The sequence below is a fragment of the Columba livia genome, chromosome 1 (genome assembly GCF_036013475.1).
Source record: "Columba livia isolate bColLiv1 breed racing homer chromosome 1, bColLiv1.pat.W.v2, whole genome shotgun sequence".
In the NCBI taxonomy this organism is placed as follows: Eukaryota; Metazoa; Chordata; class Aves; order Columbiformes; family Columbidae; genus Columba; species Columba livia.
In genome coordinates, this window is record NC_088602.1 from 24,962,243 (window position 1) to 24,985,507 (window position 23,265).

Sequence of the window (23,265 nt, forward strand, 5' to 3'; positions counted from 1 at the left end):
AGAACTGTTATCTTGTGGATTTTTTTCCTTTTGGAGGAAAAAGAACAAACAGATGGGAAAAAGAGGTGGCTGGAGAGAAGTAGTCAAAATCAGGAAGCAGAAACAGCATGTAGAAAAAAGTGACAACTCTTCTTTCCATGTATTTTAACTTATAAAAGATAATGATGACATTTTCAGAACACACAGTTGCCTGTTGTAACCATTTTTTTCAAAATACTTTGTTTTATTCTTACATTGGTTTCATTTTGTCTGTCTTCTTTATTTTCTTCTGTTTTTATCTTAACCTCTCTTTCCCACCTCTGTGTATTTGTTTTCCTCTCTTTGAACTCCCTTGATTTTTTTTCTTCTATGCCATTTCCCAAGAATCCCAAATCCTTCCCACCGCTGCATTTTGGCTTCACTGACCTTATTAGCAAATCTGATTTGCTAATAAATCCTCTGGCTGTGATCACAGGCAGTGGGAAAGCTGTTCAATTTTCCCCCACCTGGCATTGGCACCAGCAGAAGTTACAGACACCTTCCAAGGCATTTAAATAAGATACTGTCTCTTCTGTAATTGTAACAGTGTACAGGGAAGTTACACGTGAGCTATTCTCAAATCTGAAAAAGAGAAACCTGGAATACCTGCTGCTACCTTTCCTGCAAGTACATCAGGAGAGGCAGATGAAGGATACAAACAGACTGAAAATAAGGGTTTCTCACTCCTGGTTTCTCCCCAGGGTTATTCCTTCAACCCAAAATGCATTATTCCTTGGAAGCTGACAGGATCGTAGGTCTTTGATCAACAGGCATCTTTCTTTTGTTCCCCTCCTTAATCACCTGTCAATTGAAGCAGCTCTTCCCAAAGGAACATCTGTTTATTCAACAGACGTGTAATGGGAGTCCAGGGAAACTGGGGAAATATGATTAGGAAGGGACAAGGAAAAATTACTCATAGACTGGCAAGTACTTGTTCTCTTATCTTTCTATGTCTTTCCTCTCTCTTGTCACTCAACCTGAATGGCTAAAGAATCTAATAATTGTAGGGAAAAATCTGTCTTATATTGGTAGTCACAAGGGAACCTGCCTAAATTCTTTAAACTTATGGAGGGTTAGACTAGGGCTTGAAATCCTGCTGAAAACTTCTGGCCTGAAAAAATGGCTTCGCTAAGCACAAAACAAGGATACCTCTGAAAAAGATTCAGAAATAACTGTAATGAAGAAAAAGCAACACCTTGCTCTAACAGAAGGCAGAAATCTTAGATTGTCAGAATTTTGCACCTGGTAAAAGGCTTGACGTGAAAGTAGTCCCCTCTACAGACGAGACAGATGTAGGACCAAATTCATCATTAGCAGAAGCAGTTTCATCACAAATTCCTGCCAATGCTGGTAACTAATTTGGCACCATTTTCTCTAATCAGATCTTATTTCAAAATAAGACTGCACATGATTTGTTGACCAATGCTGCTGTTACTGAAAATGGGCAAAGACAAAAATTACTTATTCTGACATCAGAGAAGCTTGAAATAGAAGTTGTCCAAGTCAGCTGCTAGAGCTTGCAACTTTTCTGAAACTGGGTAAAAGCTTCATGCCCCAGAATGTCGTTCCCCCCTTTATTCTTGCAACAGATTACATCATTTGGATGTGTCTGTCATTTGTGAACTTTGATGCTACATTGAGCAGCAGAGTCTCTGGGCACAGGAATCAATTACAGACAACAGATAACTGCACATACTATTGGGCTGTCTGTGCAGGAGTAACAGTCTGAGATGAGTACAGCTATCAGTACATTCTTCAACCTTTCTAATCAGGGATTTTTTAAATGTAGTCAAAGGCTGATTTTGTTTGGTTTGGTTGTTTGGGGGATGGGGGGTGGTCCTGAAAAAGAGATACATGGAAGATCATATTTTTCTTGTCAATTAGCACTGCTAATTCCAATAAGTATTTATCTCTTAATGAGACATCCAGTTCACTCTGTAAGTCCAAAGTCAGTATACACCTTTCTTAAACCTCACTCATCCCAAAGCTCACCACAGGTTAATGGATGTGGGCTTTGCAAACTCAGACTGTTAATGATATTTAAAACATGCTGCACCCCGTAGAAAATTGCCCCAAAATTTAGAATGTACCTATTGCTGTGAGCTTCCCTGTCGCTAAACGTTCAATTACTCTAGGAAACCAGTAAGACTGGAGGTGGACCACTTGGGACCATAGTCATCTGTAGTTGAGCTGAGTTACAGTAAGGCACAGTGAGTCTCCTTGTTAAGGCAGAAATTCATAATGATCAGTAATCAATTATCTGACTGCTATTTGACAGATCCATGGATAGACAATGAGGTAAAATTGGCCCAGGTAGGCAGCTTTTCTAAAACAGGAGCACAACTGTGGTTTAGGTTTCTCCAGACAGAATAGTTTCTACTGTCCTTCAAGCCCAGTGGATATTTAAGGATGCACAGCATATGCTCTTTTTCTTTCTGATATATATACAACCTTTTATATATAACCACTTTCCCAGATTGTGGAGAAGGCTTTTGTTTGTTGGCTTGTCAATCAAATAGGATACCTTAATAAAATGCACTTGCAATTAATAATGCTTGCACGCAGCAGTTATTTTGTTACAGTGGGACTTTCCTGTGCCAAGAAATGACTGAAGACTCTGTTGCCATCAAAGTGTTAATGTCTTAAGAAATAATTGTGTATCTCTCATCTCTTTTCATTGTGTAAAAACCACACCTTGAAAAAAGCAAGAAGGCCCATGATCTGAAGATTAACACTGCTGTCTTCCTGGTCTGCTAATAGTGCGGAACAGTAATTCTCTATCTCAATAAAAAACTAAATCAAGGCATTGCTGCTAAGGGGGTGTGTCGTTCTTGGGTGCAGCAACTACTAGCTGCATAAAAGACTGCAAGTGATCCAAATAAATATTCAGTATTTTCAGCTGCCAAAAAACACACTAATTGTGTAGTGTCTATCAACTAATCTAAAGCAACACTTCCCCTACTATAGGAATTAAACTAGACATTGAGAAGAAGTGTGAAGACTGGGATGATTCCACCTGAGCCCTGGCTGCTTGGGGACTAAAAGAAATGTCACTTAGTGCAATTAGTGTCTTTTCAGCTTCCAAGGAATATTTCATTTTATGCTGAAAGCGAGAGGAAGATAAGTTACAATCATGAAATTGTGGAGCAATATGGAGTTGAGCATCAGTAGTTTAGGGAGGTTTTACATCCGGTGTGTTTTCTTTCAACAAAGAAGGATTTTTCATGTAATGTGAAACATCTTCCCCACCCTTTTTTTGTTGTTGTTGTTGTTTTTTGCTTGCCCTGGTTTTGGAAGCAGTACAGAGAAGACAGGTTTTTTCTGGAAAAAGAAGACCATGGAATTCACTTATTTGCTGCTTTCCCCACCCCCCTTCTTTAAAGTAAATTCCATGGCAAATTAGAAATTATATGTGGATTCCATATATTTGAAAGTCCAAATGAAACTTGGTGTCATACTAAACTTCAGAGGAGCTTTAGACAAATAAGATTTTAAAAACACAAGCTAGCACGCCTGTGAATTTACTGGAGCACAGTGATCTGTCTGCTCTTGTCCTCTTCTTATCTTCAATTTAGCTTTACAAAGCTTAATTTATGTGAACTACATGGAAGCCAAGATGTAAAGGGTTTTTTTTCAAGAGTACTAAATAGAAGAAAAAAAACATTTGAAGCAATGTTAAAGGCATAAAATTAAACATCACAAGAGCTTAAAGCTCAGTTTGTCATGGCTTTACAAAAGAGTAGTGCAGGATTTAGGAATATACTTTTCATACATTTAATAGTAAGGCACATGGAAAGAAGCCAGACTGAAATACTTTGTTAGGCTATACCAAATTATTTCACATTTCTGTGTTTCGCTGCCTTTGTATTGATGGTAAAGTAAATAATAAGAATTCCAAATGTTTATTAACTCTGTGTGCATATGCACTAACATCAGGATGTAACTGGGCAGATGTCACTGTGTTCATTAATTACAGCATTTACATGACAACTCTGCTCATCTAAAATGTCTTGAGAATGTAGTTTTATATATATTTATAAAACAAGGAAAGCTGCATTAGAAGTGCAAGGAGTGCAAATGTTGGTTCTTGGCAAAGAGGAACACTTTTTTTTTAGGAGAGAAGTTAGCTCCCTAATCTTTGAAATGCTAATGTGGGTCAATTAGAATTTTTATTACTATTGCAACAGGGCTTACATTGACATTTTAATAGCTCCAGAATTACAAATCAGTGAATCACTGTTGGTGAGAGGGAGGAATACAAATCTGTCTGAACTTCTGGCATTGCCGAGTAGTAAAACTAAACTGGCATTTTACATGGATTTTTTTATTATTATTATTATTATAGTCATAACTTAAAAGTTATATGCAAAAAGTTTCCATTGTAATATGCCTAGTAATAAACCCAGCAGTCATAAAGCTTATGCTGGAAATTTCAATAGATCTATTAAGTCCAAAAATAGAAGTATTTCTAAATAACAAAATGTTTATAAATAACAAAGTTCAGTTCTGTTCATCACTTGAAAACTTTGCCTGATTTTTGAGTACTTCGTAATATGAGCTCTTTTTAATAACAAAAAAGGCAAATTTAAATAAAAGTATTGAGAGATTTCTAACACAGTTTCCCTATAAGTTCCTGAGCTATCGAGTGGGATAAATCAGAACTAATAAATCTGAAGATCTAACTGAGGATATTTAGACTGTATTTTACCATTAGAATGAAACCTTAATTTTTTAAAGAATGCTGTGCATGCTGTATGTGGTGTTTCCAACCGGTTACCAGGTTGAGGCAAGCATTGCTAATACTGCTGACAAGTTGTGCTATTAAAGATGGGCTGTGCTTCCTATTGCATGCAATACACTGACACTATACTTTCTTTCCTTTCCTTTTCTCCTGTGCCATGCTTGCTGTGTAGCAAATGGAATCTCTTGCAGTAAGTTGAAGTTCTTTCATATTCTTTGTCCATCCATAGATGGACTAATTCACCCCAATTTTACTGTTTTACTTCTAAGCATGTTCTCCTTTTTTGTTATAATTTCCCTTTAGAATATGTGGTTCTACATGTAGTGACTGAAATAATTTACTAAGGTGTGCTTTGTGAAATCTAAAACAACTGTGCCAAAATTCTGACACCTTCATATGCTGTTTTAAATGGTCATTTACATAAATGTTTAAAAATCAAGCCTTTGAATGGCTATAATATGCTGGAGTGGAAGATAAAATTTGTTGCTATTTTAAAATTCATAATTTTCAATTTATCTTGATGAAAAACTACAATTTATAGTTGACAGTCATGTTTCAAATTGATTTTGTTTATATGTTGATGTATAGTTTCACTACTATTGGTTTCTGATGCTTACTCAGGAAAATAAAAATGGAGTTGCTAATGTGGTAACTAAATGCTGAGTGAGTCAAACTTGAGTCTTCAATTTGACTTTAGTTTGTCTTCATTCAGGTTAACAGCCAGAAGGGTGAAACTGAATTCTGTTCTCCAAGGACTAAAAAAAAACAATGTGTTTTATGCCAAGCTATCATGAGAGGGTTTTTTTTTTAATTATGTTATACCATGTCCTGGGTTTCAATTAATTTTTAACTCTCTGACAACTTCAAGTACTTATGTGTGTTTAACTTGTTTAACTGCTACATAGTGTTGCCAGTTCTCCAAAACTTGAATAGCGTGAATATGATCCCCACTGGAGAACCCTGAGCTGGGTCCAGACTGGTGAAGAGGGGAGGAGGAAGGAGCCAGCATGTGTCCCTGGGCTGGCATTGGGGGCACAGGGTTGGCCCCTTCCCTGGCCGGGGTGCTAGCCAGCCCTGAGCATGCCTGAGCATGGCTCAGGAGAAGACGGAAGCCAGAGCCATCTCCAGGAGTTTGTATCTAAACAGTCACTCTTTATTTTGGGAGAAGGGTTAGCCACGCAGACACAAGCTTGGCAGTGCTCTGTGGCCTCAGTTACAGAGAACAGCCTCTGGGCAGGTTTATTTGTCTGGCAGCATCCCTCATCCCCTACCTCTTTATTCTCTTGGCCACCCATAGGTCTTGTCCCTGCCCACAAGTCAGCTCTGTCCAAGCAGGTCGTACACACTTTCCCTTTGTCCCACCGTGGATCTGCGGAGCCTTCCTTCGACTCCTGAGGGTCTCTGCTGTCATGTCAGTTCTGGTGGGATTCTTCCCTTCAATTTGGGGCAGGAACACTCTGACCCTGTTCACCAGTAACAAACATCAAACATACAGACTCAGATACCAGAAACAGTTAATCCACAAGAGCACAGAGCTCAGACCAGGCAGATGTGCAGTGCTGACCCCCACTGCTGTGGCTCCAGCGCTGGGGCTCCAGCAGCCCTGGCTGCCCGGCCTCCAGCAGGACAGACCCTGCCAGGCTGACACCCTGGCTTGGCGCTCTCCTCCATAATCCTCCCTCAGAAGGACACGAGCTCTACCTGGTTTTGGCAGGGCCCGTAGCTGACTGCTCATGGCTGGGTAATTGGTGTCCACCCCTCTCTGATGAACAAAGCTGAAGTTTGCCAAAGAACCTCCATTTTGACCTCAGCCCCTTAGCCCTGGCTGGCTGGTACAGAAATTTGGGGAACTGGAACACTGAAGATAAGGTTCTAATTTTGGCTTATTAATAAAAACCCTGGCACTTAAATGTTGAACCATATGTAAATAAACACTTCAGTCAAACTAACATTTATAATGTTTTTAAAGTACTTTTTATTAGTATTTGTGCTGGCATTTGCGCAGATCCCAGTTCAGCAAACAGCTGAAGTACTTGGTGGTAGCTAAGCATGTATGAAGTGTTTTAAGGAAGCAGAGGCATTAATAGCTGCTGCTTCTTTTCTGCCATGTTTGGCATGAAACTCTGCTCTAGTTCCTCTAGGCAAATGGAAGGACCACCGAGCCCACCCTTGGTCACTGTGTCTGTAAGAGAAGACAAATCAAATATGGTTGGGAGTCTGTAAGGCTTTCCAGCCAAAGGGTCAGGAGGCCTCCTGACTTGTATTAATACTTGCAAAATTGTCACTTCTTCTGTAATTTGCCAAAGATTAAATATTGCTCCCTGCCCCACCCTGATCTGGCTGTGGAACTATGAGATTCCCCCTCGTGGTAGACACGTGGATACCAGGACCATGAACATATTAACTTGGTTTCACTGACAGATGTGCCCATCAGATGTTACTTCAGTGTGTCTGACACCTTTCATGTGGTGCTGCACATTGGACTGAAAGAAACAAGTTAATATTCATAGAACAGCATCTACTTAATCTAGGAGCATAAATTGTAGAAGCCCGATGTCCTCCTACACGTTAAACTCCATCCATCTGTTGTACAGCTTCTTCACGATGGTGGCAAATCCATGAGCTGAGGTTCAAGCTGCAGAGCTGGCATTTCCTCCTGGCTGGAGTTACTGCCTCTCCTCTCCCCTCAGAGAGGCAGGCAGGAGATTTGACCGTCTTGGACAACTGCTTCATTGCCTCTCTCTTGGATTTCCATCCTCTTTGAGAGGTCCTTGACCATTTCTGAAGTTTTTAGAGAGTGTTATGTTCTATGAAGCAAAGTAACGTCCTCCATATTCTGCCTCTGCTTTCCAGCTGCAAACTGGAGACAGTTAAGCTAACCTATATAAACTGCTTTGAGGTTGATGTTGACGTGTGCTACTTGAGAGCTAGCCATCATCATTTTGGTTTTCAATGCCATATATCACTTACCTGCAGAAGAATGTTACCTGTTTTCTGAAACAGTATATGATCTTCAGTAAAGTAATGGTTTTTGAGAACTGAGCTGTCTCGGTGTGTTTTATTAGTTGTTGAAAATTATCCTGGCTCACTGATCTTTATTATTTCTTCTCCTACAAATCTTTCCTTAGCAATTGGAACTGTGTCAGAGATTATATAAACTGCACTTCCAGCTGCTGTTGCTTTTTCAGTCCTACTGTAAACTTATCGGACAAGTGCATGAAGTCAGTTCCATGCCAGAGGTAGGTAACAAACTACAAAGTCCTACACTGAAAATACCACTTTACTTTCATGTACTTATTTTTCTTTCTAGGGACTTACACCAAAGATTACACTATTTCAGCTTGAATATAAATCTGCATACAAAACGTTTCAATACACCAGCGTCCACATTAAAGTATAGTCAAGATGCTGTATTTTTTGTAATTGACTGTACTTTCAGCAGCTAGGATATTTTATACATTCAGTCTTCAAAAGTCACTTCGGTCAGTGCTAACAAGCTAGAATGATATATGAAATCTTAACTTTACTCACACACTTTACATATAGGGAGGGCTCACACTGTGTGAACATCTGCAAATGATTTTTTAAAATTTTAATTGAGACCTTAATTTTTTAGGGAAAATGAGCCTTCTTCATACACACAAAAGATATGCTTTTCCTAGATCATGACTGATTTTATCTGAACTTTGTGAAGACACTTTTAGACCAGGAGAACTTGTTAGCATGGCAATAACAACATAATTTGTTAAATTAACCTTAATATGGATGCAAAATTAAGTTTTTTGCTGTAATAATGTATTGTAATTCCCAGCCATATAAACTGTCTCTATTGCCTGTGCGTTATACTAGAAATGTCTGCAGCAGTTTTTGACAAACAGCTATGAAACGGTTTTGCATCCTCTCAGACCTGAGCAAGCAAAGGTGTGTGGTGTAGAACTACTTTATATTTTGACTGCAAGTGTAATCCCTGCTCTTTTTCTCTGGATAAACAAATCAAAATCAGATTAATGTTTCCAAAGAGTATTTAGCCTGTTTTAAATATGTAATTGACGAAATACCTTAATGTCCTGAGGCTTTTTAATTCTGTGATTTTTACAAGCTTTTTTCTTTAAATATCTTTGACACAGCACACTATTGCTTTTGACCCAGATAGCTTTCTGGTTTTAGATAAATCTACATCTCTTATTTTAAAAAAAACTTCACAAGAACAATGCTCTTAGTCAAGTTTATTTGTAGCAATTGCATAAAATATGTAGTATTTTGAAATATCTTTGTAGCGATCACTTTAAGTTGAATGGTCGTCATTTAAGGAAATATCATAAAATAACTTGCCGTTCCATATATACTTTTCTCCTGACAAGGTATCTATATTTAAACTATCGAGAGGTAGAAGTTATTGTACTTCGCTTGTAGCTGTAAAACAAAATTTCAAGCTATAAAATGTATTTTATGACAGATTCTAGTGGTTTACAGATTCTCTATAAATGGAAATGGTTTGTTTTATCACATGTGCTGTAGCAGCACAAAGAGTTTGAACGCTTATTGTGTCTTCAGGAACTGTTCTGAAGGATGGCTCCTAATGTGACTGGGCTGTTGACCTTTAAGAGAAGACAGGGCAGCAGGCATCTAGTGTTTTCTAAACTTTTCTGTTGTGATATGAAAAAAGTAGCAGGGGTGAAAGACAATAGATTGTTTAGATGTACTTTTGCATTTTAGCAAGCCAAAAATACAGCATAGGGTTAAAGGAAGCAGAAAGCTTAAAAATCTCTAGTTTCTGTTTTCCTTATATTGTAGAGAGCACAGAGATCAAGAAATATCCTTGTGTTGAAATGGGGTCTTTTCCATACCATGTATATACAATACAGTAGTAAGAACGAACTTGAAACACCTGCTCCCTTTGGGGCCTATGGAGAATGAAAATACCCATCTCTCATCTCTTTCCTTGGAACAGCTGTTGAATATGTCAAGAGAACTGAGCGAGTTGAAGAAAAATCTTAAGGAAGCTACTGCTGCCATCGCAGCTGAGCCTCCAGCGGTGGAATCTGAGCCCACGTTCAATTCTACGGAAGCAGCTATTCAGTCCATGCTGGAGTGTTTGAAAAACAATGAACTTGTTAAAGCCGTCCGACAAATAAGAGAATGCAGGCAAGTTCTGCTACATGGCTCATATTAGACTTTCATGATATGAGAAAAGTATGCGTTTAGTATCTTCCTAACTTTATACTAAATGTAATGTGCTCAGTCGGCACAGTTAATGTTTCAACAAGGTACATGGGGGAACTGATATAACTAACTTCTGTAGGGGTGTGCGACAAGTAAAGATATCAAATAAGTAATACAAAGATGTACACGTGCAACAGTGAAGATGTTTAAGTGCATTGTGTAGATCACAAGGACTTCTGTGAAGCTCTTAAGAATCTTTCTATAGAGCTAACTCCTTACAGGTGTATGTCACTGGCATCAGCTAACATTCAGCCCAGTTTCACTCTCACTTATTAAAATGAGTTTTCTTAAGCTTTTTTTTTTTTCTAGATAATAGGAATTGTGCTTTTGTGTGATTTCTGTGCCCGATACTAGAGTCTGAGTAACAAATGAGTAGCATAAAACAGTGAGTTGCTTTTGGCTGATAAGCGTGAGCAAGTCAGTTCTCCTGCTAGCGTTCTCCATCACCTAGTTTCCATCTGTGCTAATAAACCCATAATGATACGGATGTTCTTTTCCTGTTTGCAGGATTTTGTGGCCCAATGACATCTTTGGAAGTAGCTCTGACGACGAAGTCCAGACACTACTGAACATTTACTTCCGTCACCAAACGTTGGGTCAGACGGGCACCTATGCACTGGTGGGCTCCAACCAGAGCCTGACTGAAATCTGTACCAAACTGATGGAACTGAACATAGAGATCCGCGACATGATTCGCAGAGCTCAGAGTTACCGGGTCATCAACACTTTTCTTCCAGACTCCAGCGTTTCCGGCACAAGTCTCTGACAGGACTCTTGTCCCCTCTTCCAAGCTGGGAGTGCTGCCCTGTTGGACTGAGGTGGCTCGATGTCTTCTCAGCCTTACAAAGGTTTGGTCAAACTGTACTCACTCTTGTTACATTTAGGATTTCTTCTAAAAAGAGATGGGCTGAACTTCAAATGTGTAGCAATACTGTAAGGACAAAGGTAACATAGAGCATCCAGGACAACATCCTTTGTTCTCTGTTGCACAAAAATCAGTTAGCATTTCACTGAGCAACTGCAACTCACTACTGAAGAAGTGACTTCCATTGCATACCAAAGCCTACTACACTGAACAATACTTCCTTTATAGCAAATTAATTTTAGGTTGGCAAAAGTGCAATGTTTCCTTCACAAAATAATATTTTTTTGTTAAAAGAAAAAACTTGTACATTTTTTCCTTTTTTTCCTCTTATTTGGTTGAGTGAAAGATGGGCAGAATGAAGCTGGCCACAGAATCTCGCAAACTTGTTGGTCAAAAGCTGAGAGCCTGTGTATATGAAACAAATTGTAAATGGACTACAGTTTAATGTACACTGTAATTAGAATATGATTACTGTATCTCAAAACAACGAGCTGCTATGAAGTACATTTCCCAATGTTACTAGGCTACTGTCTCTGAAGGTACTGGATCATATTGCAGAGGTCTGTTCTTAGGCCCCCAAGCATCATGAATGGTCTTGGTAGATTCTCTTTTTTTTTTTAAAGGACTTTGGCTGCTTTTTACTAGAAGGTTGCTTTTATGAATATATTTATACTATTAAAGGACGGTTGATCTAATTTAACTTGCCATTTTGTAGGAGAAAGTCCCATCACAGAGTCAAATCTTTTGAACTGTTATGCATGCATATTTTTATTTAATATAAATTTTGAGTATAAAAAGTAAAAATATTAACGTGAAATGCAAGTTCTCATGATAAGTTTCTTTAAAGAGGTCTTATTTTATTTGTAATGTATATATGAAAGTCATACCTGTACTTTTTTTCTTACATTTAACTGCTGTCCAGTGTTAAATGTATGCATGTAAATCTGTTGCACATCTGAGACACCTTTATTCTGACAACTATGTAACTTATTCACTCTGTAAATACACTTACCGTTTTTGTGAAGTAACTTTGGTTGATATTTGGATCAGTACATCCATTTAACTAAAATATAAAAGTCATATATAATCACAACAGAGTATGTGCTTGTGGTGAAGGCTGTGTATTGTCTGAATCTATACTGTTGCAGATGGTGTCAATGATCGGCAGCCCCCAAAAGACGCCTTCATTATTTATAGTGTTTGTTACACTGAAAGAAACCAGTGAGAAATATAAGGAATTTTTGGTCAGTCTGTGTAGTTACAACTCAACCAGGAAGAGAACATTGACTAGAGCAGTTTTGTAAATGAAAAAAAGAGAATCCAAAATGGACCTGAAGGTTTGTTTCTGTTAAAAACATCAGTAATGGTCCTATTAGTTCCAGTGTTGGGTTTCGGTGGTTTTTTCCTCACACTAAAGGTAAATGAAAAGCTGTCCAGCCTGCCCTAATCAGCCTCAGCTTTAAGAATCCAGTGAAACCCTCTCCCCTTCACCCCTTTTTCATTTTCAAAATGCTTGCTCAATTTTACATGGATCTTGAAAAACACATATTAGTGCATAAAAGGGATGGGATTGACTTCTTGTACAGCTTTTCTGATTTTGCAGTTCACAGAGTTCTGCAGCATAGACGTAGTTGCAGGACAAAATAGATGAAGGCAAATAATTTCCAAAAGAAATGCCGTTCATCACACAGCTATTTTTCCGAGTAAAATAATCCACAATGGTTAAAGTCTTTAAATTTCAGTTAGGTATTTCAGTTAGGTATTCCCCTTTTGAAAAAATATTCAGAACTGTAATTGGGGTGGTCTGCAAAATAATGTAGTGCTTGGTGAAAGATGAGATCTGCTCTGTCACTTGGAAAATTCATGGACATTTTACAAATCACGGAATCACAAGAAAATTCAGGTTGGAATGGACCTGAGAAGGTCATCTAGTCCAGCCTCCACTTTCAGGCAAGGTCAGCCATGAGATCTGATGAGGTTACTCACACCTTTGTCCGGTCTGGTCTTGAAAACATTGAAAGATGGAGAGCGCACAGCCTCCCTGGACAACCTGTTCTACTTGACTGTCTTCATGGTGGAAAAGCTTTTCCATTATCCAATCTGCATCTATCTTGCTTTATCTTACGCATGTTGTCTCTCGCCCCGCTCCCATGATTCACATTGAAGGGCCTGGCTCCATCTATCTTCAGTAACCATACCCTGACAGGCTGTTAGGTCCCCCTGAAGTCTTTACTTCTTTCTTCAGGCTGAATAAGCCCAGTTTGTTCAACTTCTCCTCACAGAGTAAGTGCTCCAGCCCTGTGACCAGCTTGATGTCCTCCACAGAACTCCTTACAGCATCTTTCTCATATTGAGAGCCCAAAACTCAATATGGTAATGTAGATGCAGTAAAGGGGAACAGTGGCTTCCCCTGCTCCACTGGCTCTGCTTCTGAGCAGACAGCCCAGGATGTTGTTGCCACCCTTTGGTGCCAGGGCCCACTGGCAACCAAGCCCCAAGGACCCTTTCTGATGAGCTGCCCCCAGCCAGGCAGTCTCATCTGGGTCACTGCAAAGGGTTGTCCCCATCCAGTGGCAGGAATTTCATCTTGTCCCTGCCAAATATCACAGGGCTCCTGTTGGCCCATCCCTCCAGCCAGCTGAAATCTTTCCAAATGGCAGCACTGCCCTCAGCTGCATTGGCTGGTCCCCTCAGTTTGGTGTCACCTGCAAACTCGACAAGTGCTCCGTTGCCTCTTCCAGGTCACTGGTAAAGACGTTGAACAAGACAGGTCCCAGGAGAGACCATCTGCTGTGTACCCCTAGTCACCATTCTTCAGGTAGTGTACAATCCTTTGAGCAACTTAATTCAATTGGTCCTCTACCAAGTATGAAAACCTCCAGAGGTTCCTTCCAACTTAAAGTATTCTATGATTCATCACAGATACAACAAAACCCATGATGTCACCATCCAGGTTTTTCAGCATCATTTCTAAACTTCAGGTATGATAGAAATCACTATATTCTTAACCAAGCCTTACCAAAGCTCTAGGACATCATGAACCACAGTAGTGCCCCACTGTGTTTCTACAACACCAGTGCTTTAATTAGGATTTTTCTGACAGCATCTTGTCTCCCTGAGAGTACATTTGGTTACACCTTTCAGTCGTATGGTATGGAGATACCTTACACAACCAGAAAGCTGCTGAAGATTCTTTATTGGAATCAGGGACACAGGGACTTGTTCTATCTATTCTGAGACACATTTAGTAAGGAGAATTTGTTACAGTGTATCACAGAAACAGCAGCTTAGAAGGTTTTTCTAGTCCTCTCCCAGAAAACATGCAAACGTTACACTTCTCCTTTATATCTTACATAGTCTTCAACTACCAAACTGTTTTTAGAGGTTTGGGTGGTTTTTTTGTTTGTTTTTTTCCATACATTTGACAGAGGCAGCAGGAAGACACACTTGCAGATCCATTACCCACACTTTATACTCCAGAATATTTATTCAAATCTTCCAAGCTAGTTGGGGTTGAATGACAAAAGGAAGAACTTGCTGTCACAGTTTTAATCTTCACATCCCCTAAAGGTAGACTGAAAACAAAACCTGTTTTCTTTTAGGAAATCAAACACATTGTTTCCTTCCAGATATACTTTCCTCTTTCATTACAGCAAGATAGAACTAATGGGGTAACAAACTAGTGCAAACTTTTTTTTGAGCTTTATTCACAGCATATATACAATTAAGTTAAATACTTTATAAATAATACAAAACTCATTATCCATTATCCAATGCCAGGTCAAAAGCCTAAGGTCAAAACATTGAAAAACTGACAAAGTACAAAGGTCAAAACAGAAAAAGGCACACAGATCAGACAATGTACTTGAAGCTGTAAGTGTTATCACAGGACAGCCTCTTGCCTTTGCAGCGGCCACAAAGTTCCTGGCGATGAGGTCTTTTGAGATCAATGTGTCTCTTCTTCTGAGGGCAGGAACAACGAGTCTTTGAACAGGTCTTAAGAAACAAGACATTTTATTAGTAGTAGATCAAAGGTGCTTACTTCACATTAGACTGACATCTAGTTTTCCTTAATCATAGCAACACACTTGGGCTGATACACTGAAAGAGCTCTTGTGGTAAAACCCCAGTGGAGTTAAACTGCAAGAGCCTTCTCACCTAGAAGCACATGTAGCTTGGCATAACACAGTATGAACAGAAAACCATTGCTGTGAGCCGTGAGCAGGAGGAGGGAGTCCTATCCTGTTACAGCTTTCCCGATTAACATTTCCTATAGCACTTTGTTGAAAGGAAGGTCTCCTCCAGATAAAGTCAATATCTAATTCAGCAAGTGTAATCTATGAGAGTATAGGACAACCTCTCGCAGTCTTACCAGGATACAGAAATCTACAATTTACCTGGCACTGGATTGCTTCCACTCGATAGGGATTAAAGCCCTTCTGGCATTTGCGACACAGCTGCTTGAAGTACACCTGAAAAAAAGAAAGTTCTCGGTTACTATAGAGACTTAGAGCGTTCAGTACAGGTACCTAAATTTATGCCAAAACATCTGATTTGTCACAAATTTTAAGCCATTATTACAAGTCTCATCAGCAATAAATGACTTGTGAACTACCTTGTTGCTTCCAGAAATGCACCACACGTAAGCACTCTCCCATCGGGTCTTGCAGTCTTTACAGTGGAAATAGCCATACTTCTGCTCCAGAAACTGCAGAGAGAAGTTCACTGAGCAACCTGCAGCACCACAAGAACCCCCAGCCCAGCTCCCTCATTACACCAGTGTGCACAGGCAGGAGGCTCCACTGGTGCCAGAGCAATCCCCGCTGCAGGCACAGCCCTGAGCAGGCGGCCAGGGTGGGGACCACCGTGCGTTTTACTGCCCAAGGGCAGATTTCTCTCCAACCTCCTGCACGGTTTTCCCCCCACACAGACCCCTGTTGCCCAGAGCAGGCTGCACCATGTCCCAGCCTCTCCTCACTGCACACCTGGAAGGCAGCTCGCCGCCTGGGGGCTGCAGCCTTCTCCTGTGGTGTCTCTGCCGTCTCCTCACTCAACAGAGCAGCCTCCGCCTGGCCCTCCTGCTGCTCTTCGCCACCATCCTCCGCCTTCTGCTCCTTGGGGGTCGCTTCAGACGCCTCGTCCTTCTCTCGGGGTCCGGTGGCCTCAGGCAGCGTGAAGAGCCGGCGGTCCAGCACGGGCGAGTAGAGGGCGAGGTGCCCGCGGATGCGGAGCGCAGCGGGGCTGAGCGGGGGGCTGAGGGGCAGCAGGCGCGGCCCCAGCGAGCACTGCACGGCGGCGTCAGCCCGCAGGTTCACCTGCACGCCCACCTCCTTGGTGTTGGCGCGGCGCAGCCGCGGCATCAGCCCCGGGCTCACCTGCGACAGCAGGGCCTGGAACTGCGCCCGCCGGTAGCTGTCCAGGTACTCGGAGGGCATGGGGGAGAGAGGCCCCCCGAGGAACGGGCTGATGCTGCTGCTCTTGTTTTGCTTCCAGCTGGGCTGCTTCACCGCCGGCTCCCGGCTGCGGCTCGGCGTGAGGCCGCCCCTGAAGCTCTGGTACTTGCCGAAGGGAGGATAGACAAAGCTCTCCATGATCACATCCGCAGAAAAGTCGGTCCTGGTTGTCTCCCTGCCCTGCCTTTATCTTAGCTGCAGAGCTGCGGCTAATTGATGGGGAAATTGGCCCCCGCCCGTTGGGGCAGCTGGGGGAAGGGAGGGTTGATTGCAAGGGGAGGGCTGCGGGGCTGCCCTCACCTGGGCTCCCAGAGCTTATTCCCGAGGGGTGAGCTGGAACAGGGGCTGATGTGTTTCCCGGGATGTGCTGTGGGAAGCCCGGACATGCCGACCACGAAGCCCCTGTTCCACCACCAGGTACAGGATTTCCCTTCTCCCTCGTTAAGATCTTCGTAGAAGTCAGGGCCGCTACAGAGCTGGCCTGCAGCTCTTGCTCTGCTCGGGGAGGCCTTCACCTGCGCTTTTGGGTAGGAAATGCAGGCACAGGGCTGGAAGCTGCAATAACAAATCCAGGGCTGAATGTAACTCGGTGAAGATCTTGACAGAGCTGTGTAAACCCTGACAAGTAAACAGTGCTCAAAAAGTAGCACATCTCTGCAAGACCCAGGGAAGATTAATAGATGTAACTCAGCTGTAGCTGGGACAACCACGGCTTTCACAGTGAGGGGAAGTCTGCTTGCTCACAGCTCCTTCTGTTCGTGGTCTCGAAAGAAAGAAAAGGGAAGTCAAGAAACTACGGAAGCCCAGATAAACTGGGCACCCACCAGACAACTGAGCAAAGAATGCAGGCAATTACATCTCTCAAAAGAAATCTTTATTGGTATTAAAAGGTCTGAGCGTCTCTATTGCCCAGTTACTTGGGTACTGTCTGCATGCAGCTTTTCTACCAGCTGTATTGGTTTAGGGAAAGATGGTATAAACTTCAGTTTGTAGAACACTCGAATGGAAAACAGTTATACTAGGAAAAGTGGCTTAATACCTCTATAATGAAATTAATGTTAGCAATACAAGCACTTACATATTAGACTAATACTCCTTCTTTCATAACTATATAACTTTAGCTCAATGCTAAGGTAATATAGTTAAAATAATTAAATAATCTAAACTGTGTATGTGAGTCTTTAGAGACTGCAGAATCCCCAAATCCCTGGACCTGCTGTGGTGTGAAATAGTTCCTTTGCATGACTCCTCACTATCTTTATCAAAGCATTGCATTATAAAATTCAATGGGCCAGCAAGATAGGGGCTGGAGAAGACCTGGCAGGGATGATGTCTTTAAAAGTTCACAGCATATTTGAGAAAGATGCTTTCAAGTGTCTGAAGTAAGAAACAACATGTTTTACGGAATAAAAAACAAGTTAAGATTCAGGAAACACATTCATCACAGTTAAAGATGGCTCAAGGCTCCATGTTATGCTTGGGTTTTCAAAGCACAGTCTGTATCAACTCAAAGCAAAAACAGGGTATCATGATGACCAAGTTAAAACTTGTGGCTGCAAAAAACAATGAGTTGTTTGGGTGCTTTGGGAGGGAGAGGGAGGTTAAATTGGAAACTACATGCCACCATTCCAAAACACGTTACGGCTTCCTCCAGGATACTTTGAGAAGAACCTGTTACTGCACCCCTCCTGGACAATGCAGGATTAGAAGTCAAAGAAGTTTACCAGAAGGAGGAGGATGGAAAAATTATTGTGTAAAGAAACACTGAAAAAGGTGACTGATGAGGATGTAGGTGATGTGATAAAACTGTGTAAAATAAGGACAGGTATGGAGAGGTAGGAAAAAAACCCTTTATAACACAAGAGCAGATGAACATCCAGCTAAAATGACAGATGGTTAACTCAAAATTAGTAATAGGAAGAATTTTCCACCTAGCTTGAAGTTATGGGCACCACACTATAAAAAAGGATACTAAGCTACTAGAGAGTGTCCAGAAGAGGGCTACAAAGTTGGTGAAGGGTTTGGAGAGAAGCCGTATGAAGAGCGGCTGTAGTCACTTGGTTTGTTCAGCCTGGAGGAGTGTGAGGGGAAACCTCATGGTGGCTACAGCTTCCTCACAAGGGGAGGAGGAAGAGCAGGTGCTGGTCTCTTCTCTTTAGTGATCAAAACCCAAGGGAACGGCAGGAATATGTGCCGGGGAAGTTTAGGCTGGGCATTAGGAAAAGGTTCTTCCCCCAGAGGGTGGTGGAGCACTGGAACAGGCTCCCCAGGGAGGTGTCACAGCCCTAAGACTGACAGTGTTCAAGAAGAGACTGGACAACACCCTCAGACACATGGTGTGAACTGTGGGGTTGTCATGTGCAGGAACAGGAGTTGGACTTGATCCTTGTGGGTCCCTTCCAGCTCAGGACATTCTATGATTCTATGATCTTATGGACTCATTGCTGAGGCAAAGAACTTTTATGAAGAGCCAAAATGGGAATGTATTTATATGTGGACGATAATACTATTCTCTTTAACATCAGCAACCATAATAATTTCATGTGTCAAGGCCCACAGAACCACCCAGCTAAAAAGATGAGGTTGTGGCTGCCGCAGGCACTGACAGCACTGCTCCTTGCTCTAAGACTCCTGTAGGCTTTTTCTGGGACATTGGTGTTAACTGCTGTTAAACAGTAACTTGGAACATGCCGGCCTTGGATATGACAATTCATTTCTTGCGTGTGTAGGGTTGTATGACTGAAAGAAGCTGGCTAACCTCTGGCCCGGGACACTCCCGTTTTGTAGTGCGAGAAATCCACCATGGAGGAGAAGCACTTGAACACGCCCCTCCATCGCCTCCCGCTACTTGGCCCCAAATCTCTCCGCCCCTCGCTCTGCTTCCTGTCCCTCCGGCCCGCGCAGGGCGGGGACGAGGGGGCGAGGGGCCGCCCCGGCGCGCTGAGGGAGGCGGCGGTGCCCGTTACACCGCCTCCTTCCCGTGACGTGCGGCCGCGGAAGGCGGGAGCGGCGGCTGCTCCCAGTGCGCAGACGCCGGGGGGCGTGTTGGCGCCAACCTTCGAACGCGGCGGCAGCGGCGCTGCCCCCTCGCTCCCCTGCCTGCTCCGCCGGCTCTGCGGGGAAGGCCGCGATGCCGCGGGAGGTAAAGGCCCGGCCCGAGGAGCTGCCCCTCGCGTGGGGCGGCTCTGGGGGGTAACTCCGCCGGGGCGGCCCTCCCGCTGCCGCCCCGCTCCTCATAGCCAGCACGGGGCCTGCGGTTACTGGGCGGGGGGCGGCGCGTCTGCTGAGGCCCCGCGGGGCGACCCGGGGACGGCTCAGCGGGCAGCGCCCCGTGCGCGGGTGTTTGCCCGGCAGGAGCTTCCCCTCACGGGAGGCGGCGTGGACAGGCCGCTCGGTCCTTTAAAACGTGCTTCTGAGGTAGTTCTTTTCTGTCTTGGCCGGTCTTTCCCATCTGTCTGGTAAGACAGAGTGTGTAAAGCGGCCGTCATGTGGGAAACTACAGTGGAAGCAATAAATGTGTTAAAATAGAGAAGTTTCTATGTCAGACTTCCTTATACCTGTTTTTAATACCACTGTGGAACTGGCAGTGCCTCCTCCACTTTAAATCAAATTCTTGGCACATAAGTTGTAGTGGTTGTAAGATTTTGTATATAATACTATATATTCTATTCGAATATAAAGCAATGAGTGTGGATTTTTTTATTTATATTTAAAATACCTCAGAAGTGCTCTGCCTGTTACACCTTTATTTTTCTTCCATATTTCCTTAGTATTTGTGTGCTCTTCTTGTCATTTTCATACCATGTTCATCACTGCAGTGTTTGAACACACACATCACAGTCCTAAAGCTAAAGAGGTTGGGTTAAGACACACCTACTAAGAAATACTGGAAAGCAGGGTTAAGGATTGCAACCCCAGAGTATTAGAGTGACACCGTGTGAAAGTATTTTCTTATTTCTCAGGTTTTTCAACAGCTGTTCCGGTAGTGTTATGGATAAGAAAATGGCTTACAGCCCTGTGGAAAGACCAGCCTTCTTTGAAATATTTAAGGCACATTGCAGTGAATCAGGTACAGCTTCTTTACAGTAAATAATTTTTGTTAGGGTTGCTCCTCTAGACGTTGATATTTTATGCACATCTGCTGTGTGTTCCATAGAAAAGCATTCTGCAACTCTTTAGATGCTATTTTTGCCCAAAATCTGTACTTGCTAATATCTACTTTTTAATATGTTTCTATATTTTTTTTTTTTGTATCTTTTTTCATAATGTGTGCTCAGTTACTTTTTGGTACTTGTGTTCTAGCTTTGGCCTCCTTGTGTAACCACATGCAGATCAGGTGTAGTCTTTTGCCAAATGTACCTGTAGCAGTATTATTTATTAATGTTAAAGGAACCTGTTTAACTTACCAAACTGAGTAAAATAAGGTATAAACTAAAAGCCTGAAGTGTACTTTCAGTTTCAAACAAACTGGATTTTATCTGCTTTTTGGTTAATTTTGCTAACGGTCTGAGAATTTGGGCAGGCATTCTTTATACTCTGTGGGTATCTGAGTTCAAAGCTATCTACAAACCAAGCAAACAGAAGTGTGACAATGGAAGGAGCAACGTGATTTGTTGCCAGCATTTAAATGTCTGATGTATTTTCACATCCTGCATGGAGGATCCTTTCTTCCTTTTCATGTGGTTTTCTGTATGTTTTTCTTTATAGACTTAGGGCCTATCAGTCTCAACTGGTTTGAAGAACTCAGTGCAGAAGCACCACCATATGAGTCTAAATTGTTAGGAGAACTTGATGGTCCCCCTGGCTGGCTTGATCGAACTTTTAAAACTCCAAGGGCAAAACTTTCCACATACAGTCAGCTAGCATCAACTCCACTTATTTTTAAAGAACAAAATACGATATTGCCACCATATTCTTCTCCTGGAAAAGAACTGGATCAGAAAAAAACAGGAGCAAGTGAGTAATTTTCTTTTTTTCTTTCTTTCTTTCTTCTTTTTTCTTTTTAGTGGTACTTAAAGGCTGCTTGTGCCCTCCAGAAGCAGGAGGCTTTTTTAAAACCTTTTGTTGTTGTAGCTGATGATTATTTATGTAATAGATAACACTACTGCAGAAATTCTCTGCCTAAAAAGCTTATCTTGGTAGGCTTCTGAAGACTGCCTACAAAAACACAGAATTATTCTTAATAATGAATTCAGCTTTGCAATAAACTGGTGATGCATATGCGAAGTTCCCTGTGGAAAGGATAATGTCATGGTCCTAATACACTAAATATTGTTAATATAAGGACATAATGAGCTTATTAGTGTAATCTGTCAAGTAAGAATCAGAGTGATTTTTTTTGGCAGTCTGATTTTTGTTTTATGCAAAATCTCTGAAAATATTTTAAACAGAGAGAATGATGCTTATCATGCTGCTTTATGAGGTGATCTGTAGGGCATTCCTTAACCTTTCTTAGAAAGATTTAGGAGAGCTAAGCTCTTTGAATTAGTAAAACTGTGAGTCAGTTACACTTTTCCATTTGGGAACAAGGAATTCTACCACTTATGAGGTACTTCTCATTGCATTATTTCCAAATCCCAAGTACGTCATGAAAGTACATGTCACTCTGCTTGGTTTTGATGTACCCATAAGGCATAGTACCAGTTCTCCTTGGAAAGAGACAGGAATGTTTTCTATGGAGAATGTATGCAAGACTGCGTGTAAGAATCTTTTCTATGAAAGAATGTCTAACCCCGTTCCTGCAATATTTGAGCATCTACTCTGTGCATGCCCTCCTAACAATAAGATAAGCTTTTCTAAACAGATTACAGACAAACACAAGACTCCCTTTATCACCAGAATAATTTTTAGATCCTAAAGCAAAGACTTTAAAGGTGTAGGACTGTGCTACTGTTCAAATACATTTTATAACTTCACTTCCATAGAATATTGCTACTTTGTTTTTCTTAATTTTACTGCTGAACTTCTGCTCAACTTATTCTCAGCTGAGAACATGTTTCTTCTAAATGTAGCTATCTGTATTTTTACAGTGTTAAGTCCCTACTGAATTCTTGGTAGCAGTTCATAAGTTGCAAATAAAGGAACCTTATGATTCTTCTGTTTCAAAATGGTTACTTTTGTTCTATGTTGGTGCATGCAGATGTTTGTATACAGTCCCTAAGGAAGGGAAGACAACTATTACTAGAGTTTCTATGTAGTTCCCTGTGGCTGGCCCAAGATCTTTTTCTTCTGGTTTTCTTGGTTAGAGCCAGCTAATTTGAGTTTTCCTTCTTGTGAAAACGAAAGCATGGATGAAGCTGTTGGATTTCACCTTGGTATGGTACTGGGTTGCAGCTGTGCTCAGCATGTGGACTCAGGAACTCAGAAGCAAAGAAACGCAGAGAACTGGGTGTCGTGTCTGATCTGGATGTTGTCTGGAAATTTCTGAGTAGGAATTCCTGTCAGTAGTTGCTTGTGCATGTGAGGGGGTCACTGTTCACAGGATTCTGCTGCTTTGGTGAGGTCACTCTTTCTCTTTTGGCTGGAGATGCATAGCATATAAATAACTACTGCTACCAGTGACAGGGCCTCCACTAACAGTTCCAGAAATAATTTTGTCTTTATGCTGCTTATTCTAATCAAGAACTGTAGGTCTTAAGTAAATTTGAGGGAAAGCTGGTACAAATGCACATTTGCATGTATCAAATTTCTCCAAAGAATGACTTCTGCCAATGACAAGAAAGACACAATACAATATACTAAAACTGAAATGGAATATGTGACTTGAAAAAATATCACGGAAATATACTGAAACACATATATTTTATATATATATATATCAAATTAATAAAGTGTCATAATGAGCACTTTTGTCTGCACATTTGAAATGTGTTTAGCGTTGTTTGGATATAGATTTAGAAAATGTTCAAAACACTGGGGGAGAAGGTTGGGTTTTGTTGGTTCTTTTTAAACTAAAAATCAGACGT

The 23,265-nt window shown here is 41.6% G+C and overlaps 3 protein-coding genes across 17 annotated transcripts in view; 2 read left to right on the forward strand and 1 right to left on the reverse strand.

The window, feature by feature from the left end:
• The window catches only part of FRY (FRY microtubule binding protein), a 235,033-nt gene extending 223,093 nt beyond the window's left edge, over positions 1-11,940 (forward strand). For 9 of the 11 annotated variants that reach the window (XM_065051450.1, XM_065051454.1, XM_065051440.1 and 6 more), the window contains 4 exons: positions 4,932-4,949; positions 7,888-7,998; positions 9,711-9,904; positions 10,490-11,940. In XM_065051450.1, the coding sequence (XP_064907522.1) occupies positions 4,932-4,949; positions 7,888-7,998; positions 9,711-9,904; positions 10,490-10,748 (582 nt within the window). In that variant the 3' untranslated portion in view covers positions 10,749-11,940. The remainder of the gene's footprint in view (positions 1-4,931; positions 4,950-7,887; positions 7,999-9,710; positions 9,905-10,489) is intronic. The other 2 variants (XM_065051396.1, XM_065051421.1) reach the window with 1 other exon arrangement.
• A 2,327-nt stretch (positions 11,941-14,267) lies between these two features.
• ZAR1L (zygote arrest 1 like) lies at positions 14,268-17,039 on the reverse strand. The gene is made up of 4 exons (XM_005501413.4): positions 15,833-17,039; positions 15,463-15,555; positions 15,245-15,319; positions 14,268-14,843 (listed from the first exon to the last, which is right to left on the reverse strand). Exons 1-4 carry the CDS (start codon positions 16,436-16,438, stop codon positions 14,700-14,702), a joined length of 918 nt encoding a protein of 305 aa, XP_005501470.2. The 5' UTR covers positions 16,439-17,039; the 3' UTR covers positions 14,268-14,699.
• Positions 17,040-19,256: 2,217 nt separating this feature from the next.
• BRCA2 (BRCA2 DNA repair associated) overlaps positions 19,257-23,265 on the forward strand; it is a 37,669-nt gene continuing 33,660 nt past the window's right edge. The window contains exons 1-3 of one of the 5 annotated variants that reach the window (XM_065051377.1): positions 19,257-19,442; positions 20,263-20,369; positions 21,008-21,256. In XM_065051377.1, the coding sequence (XP_064907449.1) occupies positions 20,291-20,369; positions 21,008-21,256 (328 nt within the window). In that variant the 5' untranslated portion in view covers positions 19,257-19,442; positions 20,263-20,290. The other 4 variants (XM_065051352.1, XM_065051366.1, XM_065051385.1 and 1 more) reach the window with 4 other exon arrangements.